Raw genomic sequence first — 15826 nt, 5'->3', positions numbered from 1 at the left:
TTATTATCCTTCCTATTTTTAGGTTGTTGTTTTTGAAATATAAAAAGTTTAAATAGTATAAAAGTAAGTTTAAGTTCAATTAGCTAAATTTAAATTAAATTTATTTATTATTATCCAATTGGAGTGTAAGTTAACAATTGTAGTTAGTCACTTTTAATAACACTTTGCCGTTAATTTGTTTAGTTTTACTATCCAATGATTTCTCTTTTCTAGCCTATGTAATAGGAGTCCGTTAATTAGTTTGAGTTTTACGATCCAATTATTTCTCTCTTCTAACATTATTTTTTTAGAAATTTATTTATATGTCATATGCGAAGATTTAATTTAATTAGTCAGAAGAATTTAGGACTTTTTCTTTTATAAATGTGAAACGGTTAGATTAAGTTAGTCGAGTCTCACTTTTATTTTTATTTAATTTATTATTAACCTTTCTATTTTTAGGGTATTTTTCAAAAATACAAGAATCATTATATGTATAAATGTTCAAATTTTATTAAACATATTACATTTGATGTTTTCACCATCAAATAATATATTTGTACCACAATAAATTTACAACTGTGCGATAAATTATTTACGCAATCACTTTTTAAAAGGTACGAGGTTTCCCATCAAATAAATACATGGATCGTAGGAAATTTATTTTAATAATTTGATGTTTTTTTAGAATATATTCATTATTGCATGAACTTATTGAAAATTGTTTTTAGGACTATTGAAAATTGTTTTTAGGACTATTGAAAAATTTTTTTGTGTTTATTTATAAAGGATGCCGTTAGTTTAAAATTTACTTATTTCACATATTCTTAAATGAAACTGTTTCATGGTAATACATTTTTAATTGGGTTGGTCTATAAAAATTTATTTTGTTAAAGTGATCACTTATAATTTAAAGTCATTAATTATAAAATTGTATTAATTATGTGGGCCCATTTTATAATAAAACGATGTCATACAAGACGAGTTATATTGATTAATCAACTAGACAACAACTCTTTGAGGAAACTTAGACTAATATGATTCATTTTATTCTAAATGTCACGCAATACAAAATACTCCCTCCTTAATGAACAATTGAGGGTTCTGTCTTTTCTCACTTCCTATTTCGCACTTCCCATATTTCCCTTGCTTCCTTTTTCCCATTTCTCCTGAATAAACTCATGGTCCCAACTGTATCCTTCAAACATAGATATGCATCTTGTGTTGCTTAGTTTCAGAGGTCAAATTGGAAATGTTCGTGGCGTTTTTGCAGGAATTCTTAGGTAAACAGTTTTTCTTTAATTTAATCTATTAGTTGATGGGTATGTTTGTTTGCAAATTTTGGTGGATGGGTATTTTTATATGTAATTTTTAGTTTATGGGTATTTTTATTTATCTTTTTTAGTAGATGGGTAAGTTGAATTTTCGCATTAGAGCTATTTGTCAAATACCCTCAATATTTTAACTATTTGTTGGTCAAATCAGACACCGTAATTATCTCTTTGCTAATAGCTATCAGCTATTTGTCAAACAACCTCAATATCTTAACTATTTATTATAACATTATGAAAATATAAGCTATTTATATTTTGATTAATAAAAAATCATTAGAATGAAAATTAAACTAAAAATGTGTTGACACGTCAATTAATTCTCAACAGAAATTTTAAAAAAAAGTACAAGGTGACTAAAATTCTCATCCTAATTAACAAGTTAATTATCTTATATACTCGCCGTATGACGATGAAGTCACCAAAAACAGCATGCTACTTTTGTATTAGTACTACGTCGCCATCACTGCATCAAAGTAATACATACTACATTATTAATAATAATAATAATAACAATAATAATAATAATAATAATAATAATAATAATAATAATAATAGCAATAATAATATAAATAAAATCAATAAAAAAAATGTTTTAAAGTCCAATGGCAAATTCGTAATATTTTAAAGTCCAAAGGCAAATTTGTAATTTCATTAGGAGGGGTGGTAATAAAATGAAAAGGGTGACGAACTTTAGTAATGCCTAAAAATTGTGATGAATATAGCAATTAGAACAATTGATTTTTTTGAAATTTTTTTGAATTGAGTCTTAGTAAAAGGTGGATTTATTATCATTTGTTTAATTAGCTTGATAATGTATTTGGTAATTTTCTAGGTGTTTGAATTTTTGTGGATGTATTAATTTAAAATATTTGACATCACATAATCACTTGATTTCTTTTATGAATTCACCACTGATAATTGTTAAGATTATTATGTTCCATTTATTATATATTTTTATATTTTTGGCCCACTAACTTTATAAAAATATTTTTTTATTAGTTATGGTCTCTTTATTTTTCCACTAAATTTCTTTTAATATTTTTTTAATAATTATGGTCTTTGCTTCTCCTTCATGAAATTTATTATTCAATAAAATAATCGGCTACTCTTGTGAGAAATCGTCTCTCAAAAAGACGACCTCAAAAAAAAAGGGTCATATTCTTATTTTCTCTTTAATTTATTTTAATTGGGCTATATATCCGATATATCTAATGCGTCTCTTAAAAAGACCGTCTCTCACAACAATTTGTGTAAAATAATTTCTCCACTATATAAAAGATTCAATTTTTCTTAACTCTCCTTAAAATTCTTTATGAAAATTTCATTTAAGGAAATTAAAACCATTTATACCGCCGTTATTATTATACAATGATCGATGAGCATGCTCCTTTTGTTACACTACCTGTATTTGGGAAGCACAGATTATGCATGAATATTTTTGATTAGTTGTAGTCTCTATATTTTTTTCATTAATTTTATTTCAATATTTTTTAATGTTTATGGTCCCCCACTTTTTGTCCATCAAATTTATTATTCACTAAAATAATGCATCCACTATCTAAAAAAATTGTATTTTTCTTAATTTCCGTGAACATTTCTTATGAGAACTTCAGTAGGAAACGAAGGGAGTATAAAATATTCTAGAGCCTCAACAATTAGCTTAAACTTTTGGTTGAGTTGAATTATTGACACTTAGTAAAATTAAGGCATGTGTCGCATCCTCACTTCTAGCACCAAATAAAAAGGCTTTTAGGTGAAGGGCATGTTAGAATATATAACATATTATGTGAGTTGGTTCATTGACACTTAGTATAAAATTAAGACTCTCCTCACATCCACATTTCTACCCCAAAAGACTTTCATGTAATAGGGCTTGTTAGGGTATATGACATATTATGAGGCCTCAACCATTAGCTTGAACTTTTAGTTGACTTGGTTCGTTAACACATAATAGATGTTATATAATGCAAAACGTTTAGATTAAGTTAGTTGAGTCTTATTTTTACTTTTTAAAATTTTTTATTAACCTTTTTACTTTTAGGGTAGTTTTTTTAATATACATTCACTATTTTTAGGGTTGTTTCTGAAAGTGATTAGATGTTTAAATGTTTAAATTTTACTAAATATTACATTTGATCTATATGTGCCAAAATAATTTAAAATTATTTGATAAATTTAAAATAAAATTATCAAATCGAAGTTAACATGTAATTTAAATTCAGATAATTTATTAAATCGAAGTTAACCTGTAATTGAATTTTGTTGAATTTAAATTCATTTGTAGTCAAATATCAACTGACGCGAACCACACCTAACCCGTCATACATCTGATTGAACCCAACATCAACGACCCGCCCAAATCTTCAACGTTCTCGTTTATGACCGAAGATCGATATCAACCAGACTTGATTTATATAACTTAATATTATCTAAATCGACTCCAATGACTGAAAGTGAACTGAATACTAAGAATATTAACTGATTTGAAACTGAATCAAATTTCACTCGAACTGATTTTCACCTACTCCAAAATCGATATGAACACGTGTTTGGACACCTCTATTTATATCCCTAATCGTTGTGTACCCAATAAGTGAAATTAATTCAGTTTAGGTTTTACGATAAGAGAGATCATTGTTATAACATAAATGTGTTTTACGTGTGATTGACTGATTGTCATTTCTACAAGTTGTTTTAGAGAAGGTCGTATGTATGAGAATTATAACGTGAGGATTTGCCAATACTAAAAGGGAAATAAAAAGAAACATAACTATAAGGTTGATAGTAGCCCCAAATTAACAATGGAGGCTTGAGTTTTTTGAGACAAAAAAATGGAGAGAAAAGAGAGCAAGATTTTTTGTGTTAATCTGCAATCTTATTGGTTGATCGATTATAGATAATATATACACTTTAAACGTCATTAAAATCCTTACTCCCATAACAATATAATTTTGGAATGATATCTCGTTGAATGATGAAGTATATGCACCTCGTATTTCATTAAAATTACAAAAGAAATACATTCATATAAGGACTCACTAATTTTAAGAGATCACTTTGTTATAGTTTTTCATGGCCTAACAATTTAAGATAGCATTATTGCATATGCAAATGTTGTAAAAACTAGTGTGCGAACATAATTTCATTTTTATATGGATAAGATTGTGTTTAATATTATATTAATATTAATAAAGTTTAATTTTTTTATTGTTGTTACTTTGACTTTAGCTAATAGTATGAAATAATGTATGTGTTTATAAAAGTTACTTATAAAAACATATTTATTGAAATTGGTAAATAATACATTGGCATCTAGTTGTTCGTAATGTGTTGAGACTAAGACGTTGCCAGCATAAAATATATTTAAAGGAACAATCAACTGTCACATGACATTCTTTGGTTCTTTTGTTCTTTTGATCAAAATAAACTTTTCCAATTCACTTGGCTTTTTTAAATTTAAAACTTCAACGACTATAATTTATCAGACTTTTGATTAGCATACGAACAACTACAACATTAATAGCCTAAAAAGATTGGGTTTAATAAATTAAAAATATAATTTTTAACCTAAAGATTTTAAACTTTATTAAAACTTATTTGAGATTTTTTTCTTCCTAATTATATCTAAGATTCAAACTCTCACCTTAAGTATAAGAATTCAAAATAAATTTGACTTGTTCAAAATTTACAAATTGAAATATAATTTTAAAACTAAAATTTGAACTACAAATTTTTAGCTAAATTTATGTGATATACACTATAATTAAGGATGATCAGGTTATAAACCAGTGTATGTAAAACTTGAACAAATTAATTTGAACTTAATCATAAGTTAACATTTTATTCAATTCACTTCCATAATATTATTTAGAATTTTGAAAGAAATTCGTACTATAAGAACAAGGAAAACAAATGAAAAAGGACAATAACAGCTAACTTTATTTAATTAATTTGTAATACAATCAATCAACAATAAAATTAAATTATTATATTAATAACTTTGATACTCGACAACGTAATCGTAATTAAGAAGAAAGTTGGTCATCGCGCCACCACTGCAATAAAAATAACCCTGTATTGGTTATTCCCTTGATGGGATTGGTGGAATGATGGCATATATTGTTGATTCTCAAAGTGTAGATTTTGAAATTGTTGGTCAGGGCATTCAACGAAAACTGCTTCATCAACAACGTAATCATCGACAGAAAGTGGAACATCGTCATTACTGGCTCTGCAACAAAAATGACCCGCATTAATTAAATAAAATCACAAAAGCTAAGCTACGCCAATAATTATTAAGGAACAAATAGAAAGAAAAACCTGTGTTGAGTATTCCCATGGTTAAGTTGGGGAAACGATAAAGGCATAGATTGTATATTTTTAAATTCTTGATTAGTGCGTCCAAATAAATCAGTTTCACTGACGTAATCATAAGAAGGAAGAGTGTCATTGTCAATGGCACTGCAGCAACAAAAAAACCCTAAGTAATTTAATAAAATCTCAAAAGCTAAGCTTATCCAATAACTAAGGAAACAAAAAGAAAGAAAAACCTGTATTGGTTATTCCCATGATATGGTTGGTGGAATAATGGCATATATTGTTGATTCTCAAAGTGTTTATTTTGAAATTGTTGGTCAGGGCATTCAACGAAAACAGCTTCATAAACAACGTAATCATCGACAGAAAGTGGAATATCGTCGTTACTGGCTCTGCAACAAAAATGACCCGCATTAATTAAATAAAATCACAAAAGCTAAGCTAAGCAAATAATTATTAAGAAACAAATAGAAAGAAAAACCTGTGTTGAGTATTCACTGGTTGTGGTTGGTGGTACGAGGGAATAGATTGTGGATGCTCAAAGTGTTGATTATCAAAGCGTTGATTTTGATCTTTTTGATTAGCAAATTGTTGAATCAGAGAACGCAAACAATGTAGCTCTGTCCAAGCGAGCGCAATTTTCGAATACAATGTTTGAATTTCACCTAAACACCCACGGACGGAATCCATGACGCGAGCATTAGCGCTATAGATAATGGATGTCATAAGATCATCACGCAAATTAGGAGGCGTTGATCTAAGATCGTTAATCATATATGTAACACCAAAATATTTATTTAGGTTTTTGAACAATTAGGGATTGTCTGCTGGGAAGTAAGGGGCTAATGGACAGTCCTTGTTACATTTCGTCCTTCGATGTTTGCATACGGCACAACTCTTTACTTTCTTTTGTGAATTATCCTTTCCGTATTCTTCCATTTTATTCTTCTTTGATCTCGTACTCCTTGAAAGTAAGTCAGGAGAGATTTTCGGAAATTTTTAACCTAGTATAATATAGTGAAACACATCAAATGTACGTTCAAATTAAGGAACTAGACATTCAACATCATGTATTATATAGTCACATAATTTGATAGGATAATATATACCTTAATTCGAAGGGATTAGACTTCTAATTAATGAAAAACCTGTAATAATGATTAAAGAAGTCTAATTGATCTCAGCTTATTATTCATTCTTTGTCTTACCAAATCTATCTTGTTTATGCACACAAATTGTTTGTGTTGTAGTGCCCAAATTTTTTCAAACGAGAACGTTCAAATTGTGCAAGACAACAATCGTCAAATCCCCCCGAATTAAGGTTTATATTATCCAATCAAATTATATGACTATATAATACGTGATGTTGAATGTTTAATTCCTTAATTTGAACGTACATTTGAAGTGTTTCACTATATTATACTAGGTTAAAAATTTTCGAAAATCTCTCCTGACTTACTTTCAAGGAGTACGAGATCGAAGAAGAATAAAATGGAAGAATACGGAAAGGATAATTCACAAAAGAAAGTAAAGAGTTGTGTCGTATGTAAACATCGAAGGACGAAACGTAACAAGGACTGTCCATTAGCCCCTTACTTCCCAATAGACAATCCCCAATTGTTCAAAAATGTAAATAAATTTTTTGGCGTTACATATATGATTAACGCTCTTAGATCAACGCCTCCTGATTTGCGTGATGATCTTATGACATCCATTATCTATAGCGCTAATGCTCGCTTCATAGATCCAGTCCGTGGGTGTTTAGGTGAAATTCAACTATGTATTCGAAAACTACGCTCGCTTGGACAGAGCTACACTGTTTACGTTCTCTGATTCAACAATTTGCTAATCAAAACGATCAAAATCAACGCTTTGATAATCAATACTTTGAGCATCCACAATCTATTCCCTCATACCTCCAACTACAACCAGTGAATACTCAATACATGTTTTTCTCTCTATGTGTTCCTTAATAATTATTGGCTTAGCTTAGCTTTTGTAATTTTATTTAATTAATGCGGGTCATTTTTGTTGCAGAGCTAGTAACGAAGATGTTCCACTTTCTGTCGATGATTACGTTGTTGATGAAGCTGTTTTCGTTGAATGCCCTGACCAATAATTTCAAAGCCAACACTCTGAGAATCAACAATATATGCCATCATTCCACCAACTACATCATGGGAAAAACCAATACAGGTTTTTCTTTCTTTTTGTTTCCTTAGTTATTGGCTTAGCTTAGCTTTTGAGATTTTATTAAATTACTTAGGGTTTTTCTGTTGCTGCAGTGTCATTGACAATGACCCTATTCCTCTTATGATTACGTCTCTGAAACTGATTTATATAGATGCACTAATCAAGAATTTCAAAATATACAATCTATACCCTCATCGTTTCCCCAACTTCTACATGGGAATACTCATCACAGGTTTTTCTTTCTATTTGTTCCTTAATAATTATTGGCTTAGCTTAGCTTTTGTGATTTTATTTAATTAATGCGGGTCATTTTTGTTGCAGAGCCAGTAACGACGTTGTCCCACTTTCTGTCGATGATTACGTTGTTGATGAAGCTGTTTTCATTGAATGCCCTGACCAACAATTTCAAAATCTACACTTTGAGAATCAACAATATATGCCATCATTCCACCAACCCCATCATGGGAATAACCAATACTGGTTTTTTCTTTCTTTTTATTTCCTTAGTTATTAGCTTAGCTTAGCTTTTGAGATTTTATTGAATTACTTAGGGTTTTTTTTTTGTTGTTGTAGTGCCATTGATAATGACCCTCTTCCTTCTTACAATTACGTCACTAAAACTGATTTATTTGGACGCATTGATCAAGAATTTCAAAATCAAAAATCAATGCCCTCATCGTTTCCCCAACCTCAACTTGGGAATACTCAATAATTAAGGTTTTTCTTTTCTCTTACTTTCTTTCGTTAATTATTAGCTTCGCTTCTGAGATTTTATTTAATTAAGTTAGCTGTTATTGTCCTTTTTCATTTGTTTTCCTTTTTCTTATAGTACGAATTTTATTTAAAATTCTAAATAATATTATGGAAGTGAATTGGTATACTGTTAGTTGTCCTCGTTTTTCTCTAATCCTCTTTGTTTGCGTACTACTCAAGTTTTAGTTGTTGGATTATCAAAGTCAAAATTCTTATGAATAAGTTCAAATTAATTTGTTCAAGTTTTACATACACTGGTTTATAACCTGATCATCCTTAATTATAGTGTATATCACATAAATTTAGCTAAAAATTTATAGTTCGAATTTTATTTTTAAAATTATATTTGAATTTGTAAATTTTGAACTAGTCAAATTTATTTTGAATTCTTATACATATAGTGAGAGTTTGAATCTCAGATATAATTAGGAAAAAAAGATCTCAAATAAATTTTAATAAAGTTTAAAATCTTTAGGTTAAAAATTATAATTTTAATTTATTAAACCCAATGTTTTTAGGCTATTAATGTTGTAGTTGTTCGTATGCTAATCAAAATTCTGATAAATTATAGTCGTTGAAGTTTCAAATTTAAAAAAAGTAAAGTGAATTTGAAAAGTTTATTTTGATCAAAAGAACAAAAGAACTAAAGAATGTCAAGTGGCAGTTAATTGTTCCTTTAAATATATTTTATACTGGCAACGTCTTAATTTCAACACATTATAAACAGCTAGATGCCGATATATCATTTACCAATTTCAATAAATATGTTTTTAAAAGTAACTTTTATAAACACATACATTATTTCATACTATTAGCTAAGTCAAAGTAACAACAATAAAAAAAAACTTTATTAATATTAATATAATATTAAACACAAATTTATCCATATAAAAATGAAATTATGTTCGCACACTACTTTTTCCAATATTTGCATATGCAATAATGCTATCTAAAATTGTTAGGCCATGAAAAACTATAATAAAATGATCTCTTAAAGTTAGTGAGTGCTTATATGAATGTATTTCTTTTGTAATTTTAATGAAATACGAGGTGCATATATTTCATCATTCAATGGGATATCATCTCAAAATTATATTGTTATGGGAGTAAGGGTTTTAATGACTTTTAAAGTATATACACCATCTATAATCAATCAACCAATAAGAATTGCCGTCATCCAACCTTCCCCAAACCCTGTCTATAGTTTTTCTACGAGAGAGATACACTAGGTAGGATGATGATAATGAAGACCCTATACTTAATATTTACCTAATTAGATGAAGCGCTATCAAGCATATATAGTCAAAAAAATAACATTAATATATCTCGAAGATACATTATAAGTATTAAACTCAAAATTAAATAAATAATCCAAAATGAATTTTTAATATATGTAACCATGTCTTTTTAGAAACTTTGATATTTATATATTATCAAAGTTATTAAGTACTACTTACTCAAGTCTACATTTATAGTTTGTTTTGTTGAAAAAATTAAAGATTTAGTCAATTATATATAAAATTGAATTAAAGGTTTAAAGCTTAGTCATGATAATATTCATGCTTTTTCTTCTGCTTCGGGCAATAATAATGGAAGACGGCGATGTGATATTTGCTTCAACAATGCTATCAATGGAGCAGAAACGATGACGTTTCATTTCTGTACAAACGATGACGTTTCATTTCTGTACAAACGATGTCGTTGTTCGGGATTTTCGAACCACTGCGGGCCCCATAGCTCCTCCTTCAAAGACGCCGCTTAATGGCCGGTGATATGATTAATTTAGGGTTTTAAAATTAAATATGATTAATTTAGGGTTTATGAGGTCGTTGAATGTAATCAATCTATGATGGTTTCATTTTTGGGTTTGTTTGATGCATGATTTTACCTCTAGTTTAGGATATTTTCTCAATTTTTTGTAGATTAGATGTATCAAAAGGTTATGCAATTGTAGTAGCTATCAATAAAATTCTACTTTTATTTTTACCTAATTAATTTGTTTAATTTTTTAATTGTTTAAAATTTATTTATTTTTCTTTAATCTTTGTGTATTTTAATATTTTCTACTCCTATTTTATTTAGTTGTTACATATCGTAAAAACTAATCACTACCATACGCTAATATTCATTAATATGAAGTATGTTTTTTCTCCCTCTAATTCAGAATTAGTGTACATACCATTTGCTTTTTGGATACTATTTACATTTTACTCTTATTTTGTATTTAACTTTTAATCTAAAAGTGATTAGGAGTAATATTAGTACGTAGTAGTCAATATTGAAATCATAACAATTGAGTAAAAACCGGCAGGAACTTTTCCTTATATAATTTTGTATTTAGCGACTTTTATCAAAACTGTTTTTACTGAGTCTCGACTTTCATTTGGCAGCCCAATAACAAATCAACAGTCTTGTCTTCCCAGTGGCGACTATAGAAGTTATGAATTTAAATATTTTTTTAATAGAATAATTCTGAATTGATTAAATCCTATTGAATTAAATCATGGAAAGAATAATTCATACATACTCGAGTTCAAAAAACTCTAGGAATTAACCACTCCATAATAAAAATAGCATTGGCAACCTAAGAATCTGCTTCTGACAAGCTTTGTGCGTTTTACTTTAGTTTTCGAGTGGCCAATGTTATGCCTTTTTGTTTAACTGCATTTGGCAGCTTACTAGCGAAATAACTCGGGTATTGAAAAGGTTCGTGCAGGAGGGAATGTAGTGCTGCTGTATGCTGCTAAACACCACGATGTTCATAGAATTGTTTGTTTGCTCTTTTTGGAGTTCATTGTAAATTGTAGTTGTTGGTCTTTTATTGGTAATTCAGTATTCAACTCAGTGGTGTCTTCTTGCAGGGAAATTTCAGTACCGTGTAACTAAGGAGAGCTTAATGGATCGCCTTTCAACAAATGTTCGAGCAACATGCTGTTTAATGCCCGAGAACTGCAGGTCAGTGTTGTGTGAGTTTGATATCGTTAGCGATTTTCATATCATAGCTGCTGAATTGTTAGCTTTCCAGGCTTCCAGCAATTAATCCGTCTTCGTGTAACAATGAAACTGCAATTCTTTTTTTGAATTTGTGTTTCTAAAATGATAGTTATTGCTCATCTGACTCGGGTATAGGTTAATATTAGGCCATTAGGGTATGATATTGGCGATCTAGAAGTAAGGTTTTGATATTCAACACTTGTGTAAAGATTTGAAGCGAACGCACACACTTGTGGTTAGTGGTATTAAATAGCGGTAATGAAAATGATTAATAATGTAAAATTTCACCAAAAGTTCTATATCATTCCCATGATAATGAACCTTTGATCACAAAAAAGTTTTTTTTGTTTACAAAATTCATTACTACTTAATACCATCTCTCCCAATAGTAATGCATTGGAATGAATTTTATGAAGAAAATGAGATGATTGAAGTTGGACAAGTATGACCATCAAGGTAGCTAAGATATTTTTCATTCAAAATTATACTAGTTTTTCATTCTCATTAATACCGTTTATTATCATCTACCAAAGGGGACGTACGTACACTAGTTATAAATATATATATAAATTAGTTAAAGTTCTTACATCAATATTTAATTAAAATGTGGTCTATAAGATTTCATTAAAGTAAAATCGTGTAATAGTACTGTTATTATAATTGTTATTTATTAGAGCTGAATATTAGGATGAGTATTAGAATTCGTATTGTTATTAATTATATTGCCCATATATAATGTGGGCTCATATTTAATATACAAACAGACGACAGTATTAGAATTAGTATTAGTAATAGTATGTATTCTCTGTTTCTTTTTATTTGTCCATTTTAAGTTTTTTCCACGTTAGGAGAGAGAAATTTAAATTTAATTTTTGAAGTATCTATTGAAGACAAAATATATTTATGTGTGATGTTGTTAGATTCGTATTAATTATAAAATTGGATTAATTATGTGGGTCCCTTTTATGGTAAAACGATCTCATACAAGACGAGTTATATTGATTAATCAACTAGACAACAACTCTTTGAGGAAACTTAGACTAATATTATTCATTTTATTCTAAATGTCACGCAATACAAAATACTCCCTCCTTAATGAACAATTGAGGGTTCTGTCTTTTCTCACTTCCTATTTCGCACTTCCCATATTTCCCTTGCTTCCTTTTTCCCATTTCTCCTGAATAAACTCATGGTCCCAACTGTATCCTTCAAACATAGATATGCATCTTGTGTTGCTTAGTTTCAGAGGTCAAATTGGAAATGTTCGTGGCGTTTTTGCAGGAATTCTTAGGTAAACAGTTTTTTTTTAATTTAATCTATTAGATGATGGGTATGTTTGTTTGCAAATTTTGGCTGATGGGTATTTTTATATGTAATTTTTAGTTTATGGGTATTTTTATTTTTCTGTTTTAGTAGATGGGTAAGTTGAATTTTCGCATTAGACCTATTTGTCAAACACCTCAATATTTTAACTATTTGCTGGTCAAATCAGACACCGTAATTATCTATTTACTAATAGCTATCAGCTATTTGTCAAACGCCCTCAATATCTTAAGTATTTATTATGACATTATGAAAATATAAGCTATTTATATTTTGATTAATAAAAAATTATTAAATGTAAATTAAACTAACTTGTTAGAAATGTGTTGACACGTCAATTAACTCTCAACAAAAATTTTTAAAAAAAGTACAAGGTAACTAAATCCATAGGGTAATACATATGTATGTACTTTATTTAGACCGATTCGATGATTTATTGTCTATCCATCAAAGTTAAACGTCTTGATTTGAATCAGTTATTAAACGTCTTTGTTTGAAGAAATTTGGTCGCTGCAACGTACCCAAATAATTAATTTTTGTATATTATTATGAATCTTTTTTATGTAAAGAACCAAAAATAAAACATATACAGAGGAATTAAATTAAAGAAAAACCTGTAATAGTGATTAAAACTCCCAGGGTGCTCGATGAAGGAGGGCGGCGGCACATATTGTAGATGAATATTACGAGGAAAAGAATTACGAATAGCATGAATTTGGGCATTAATATGATGGAATTCATTCCGAAAGTAAGCAATTTGGTAAGACAAAGAATCAATAATACGCTTACAACCACCGACAGGATCATTGGCACGTGCGTTAGCAATGAAGATAATGTCATGCATGGCCTTATGATGATCATCAGGAGACAATGATTTAAGAGTCTTGATCATGTATGAAACTTTAAACAATCTATGAGCATTAATGAATTGTTGGAGATTGTGTTGTGGGAAGTAAGGGGCTAATAAGCAATCGGGATTACATTTCCGTCGTCGGTATTCACATGCGGCGCAAGCCGGCCTATTTTGTTCTTGCTGGTAGAAATTATTATTAGCCATTGTTGGGGTATTAAAGAAGATGATCAAGATCAAGATGATGAACGGGAATTATGAATACTTATTATATATTGTGGGGGAATTCATATGATAATATAAAGTCGGAATTAGAAGTAGAAAAAACAAATTTGAGGAGCCTCTCAGTATCTTGTACTAGGCAGGTTTCGAGTGGGATTTATTTTCTGAAAGATATGAACAAATTATATTTGTTCCCTTACGCATTGTTTTGAAAAAAAAATTCATTTCAAATAATGGATTTCAATTATGATATCATAAATGAAAATTGTGAGAATGACAAGGTTTGGGTAGTCTTTCTCAAATTCTCTACTTTAACTATTTTAAAAACAATGGTGAAATTTTTCCCGCCTTTTTTCTATTATTGATATGGGAACTTTTGACAATTGACTTCATATTTAAGGAAATACTTAACTCATTAAAAAATACTTAACTTTCAATGATGGATCATATAAAAAAGAACAGTTTTTTTGTAATAAATAAAGTATTCTATTCCATGTTAAAATTATAATAATTAAAATTTAATAAAAATTATTGACGAACATTTCTTGACTTAGTAGGGTGATTTCATCAATATAATATAGCTTAACGATAATCAATTTGATAAAATTTTATTGATTGATGGTATTTTTTGTCTATTTTTCACATATATGTTTTAATATAATTGTATAATATATTATTTCTTTGCTTTGTCAATTATATTATTTTAACAAATTCAAAGATTTAATGATTAAGTTTATGTTGTAATCGAATTAATTTTATAAATTAATATTAATACGTTCATATATATGAGTAAATAATTATTACATCCGTATTTTACACGGGAATCTATCTAGTAATAAATACTATTCCCTATGTAACGAACTAACGATACTAATCAAATATTCCTTCCTATTCATAGAGAATGGGACATTTTCTTATTGAGCCAATTCACTGAAAATGTCTCATTTCTATTTTTGTTATTCTTTTTTACCCTTTTACATTATATTTATTTATTAAGAATTTCTTAAAAATTCTACAATTTCTCTTTATTTCAAATCTATTATAATAAAGGAAGTATTCCATAAGTTGGCAAAGAATATGAAGAAAATGATGAACATATAATAACGACAGATGATGAAAGAAATCAGGTCATTTTCTTAATTCTAATACATGTACGACATTCTCTCTACTGCTTTTTATGGTTCTGCTTTTGCTTTAATTTTAAATGTTTCAACTTTGCATGATTTTGACTTTTATTATGAAAATTAGCTTTTAAGGTCAATTTTACCTATATAGTTTTGCTTATTTTAGTTTTTTTCATTTCTCCTAACGATCCTCTTCTAGTTCAGTTTGTTACATGTTTAGTAGGCAACTTCTCTTACGTTATTGGCAATATTTATGTCATGTTGCAAGACTCTCACTAGCTATCCAAACGTTCAACCTGATTGTGTGCATTTCTCCTATCCTCTCCCTCGAGAGGGTACAACTACAATATGTCCTTCTTCTCCCTAATTTTAATTTTTTGCGGGACGCTGAGTTAATGACCTTCACCATGACCATGAGTATTATATATTGTTTATATATACATGCATGATACATCTACTTACCCTGGCATAGCGTATGTAAGTGAAATTTATAGTTGCATTGTTTTACGTGTAAAGCCAATATCTTAATACTTGATGATGACATTATAAATATACTTTCTCCGTTGTTTAAAGAAATTCTCACTTTTTATTTTGGGATGTTTTATTTGTTGTTACCATAAGAAATTTTTCTATTTAGATTACAAATTTTGGACGAAAATAACCTTACTCATCTTTATTTTAATATTTTAATAATGCTTATGGTCCCTACATATCTTCCACTAACTATATTTTTAATA

General features: G+C 28.7%; 1 protein-coding gene across 1 annotated transcript; it reads right to left on the bottom strand.

Annotated features, from left to right (window-relative positions):
- Window positions 1-12692: 12692 nt before the first annotated feature.
- LOC130803765 (LOB domain-containing protein 22-like) lies at window positions 12693-13950 on the bottom strand. Its single transcript, XM_057667963.1, has 2 exons — window positions 13508-13950; window positions 12693-12747 (listed from the first exon to the last, which is right to left on the bottom strand). The coding sequence occupies exons 1-2, from the start codon at window positions 13948-13950 to the stop codon at window positions 12693-12695; spliced, it is 498 nt and encodes a 165-aa protein (XP_057523946.1).
- Window positions 13951-15826: the final 1876 nt, after the last annotated feature.

This window comes from Amaranthus tricolor, chromosome 17 (assembly GCF_026212465.1).
Source record: "Amaranthus tricolor cultivar Red isolate AtriRed21 chromosome 17, ASM2621246v1, whole genome shotgun sequence".
In the NCBI taxonomy this organism is placed as follows: domain Eukaryota; kingdom Viridiplantae; phylum Streptophyta; class Magnoliopsida; order Caryophyllales; family Amaranthaceae; genus Amaranthus; species Amaranthus tricolor.
Note: the sequence above shows the minus strand (reverse complement) of the source record. Positions and strands in the feature narration are given on the sequence as shown.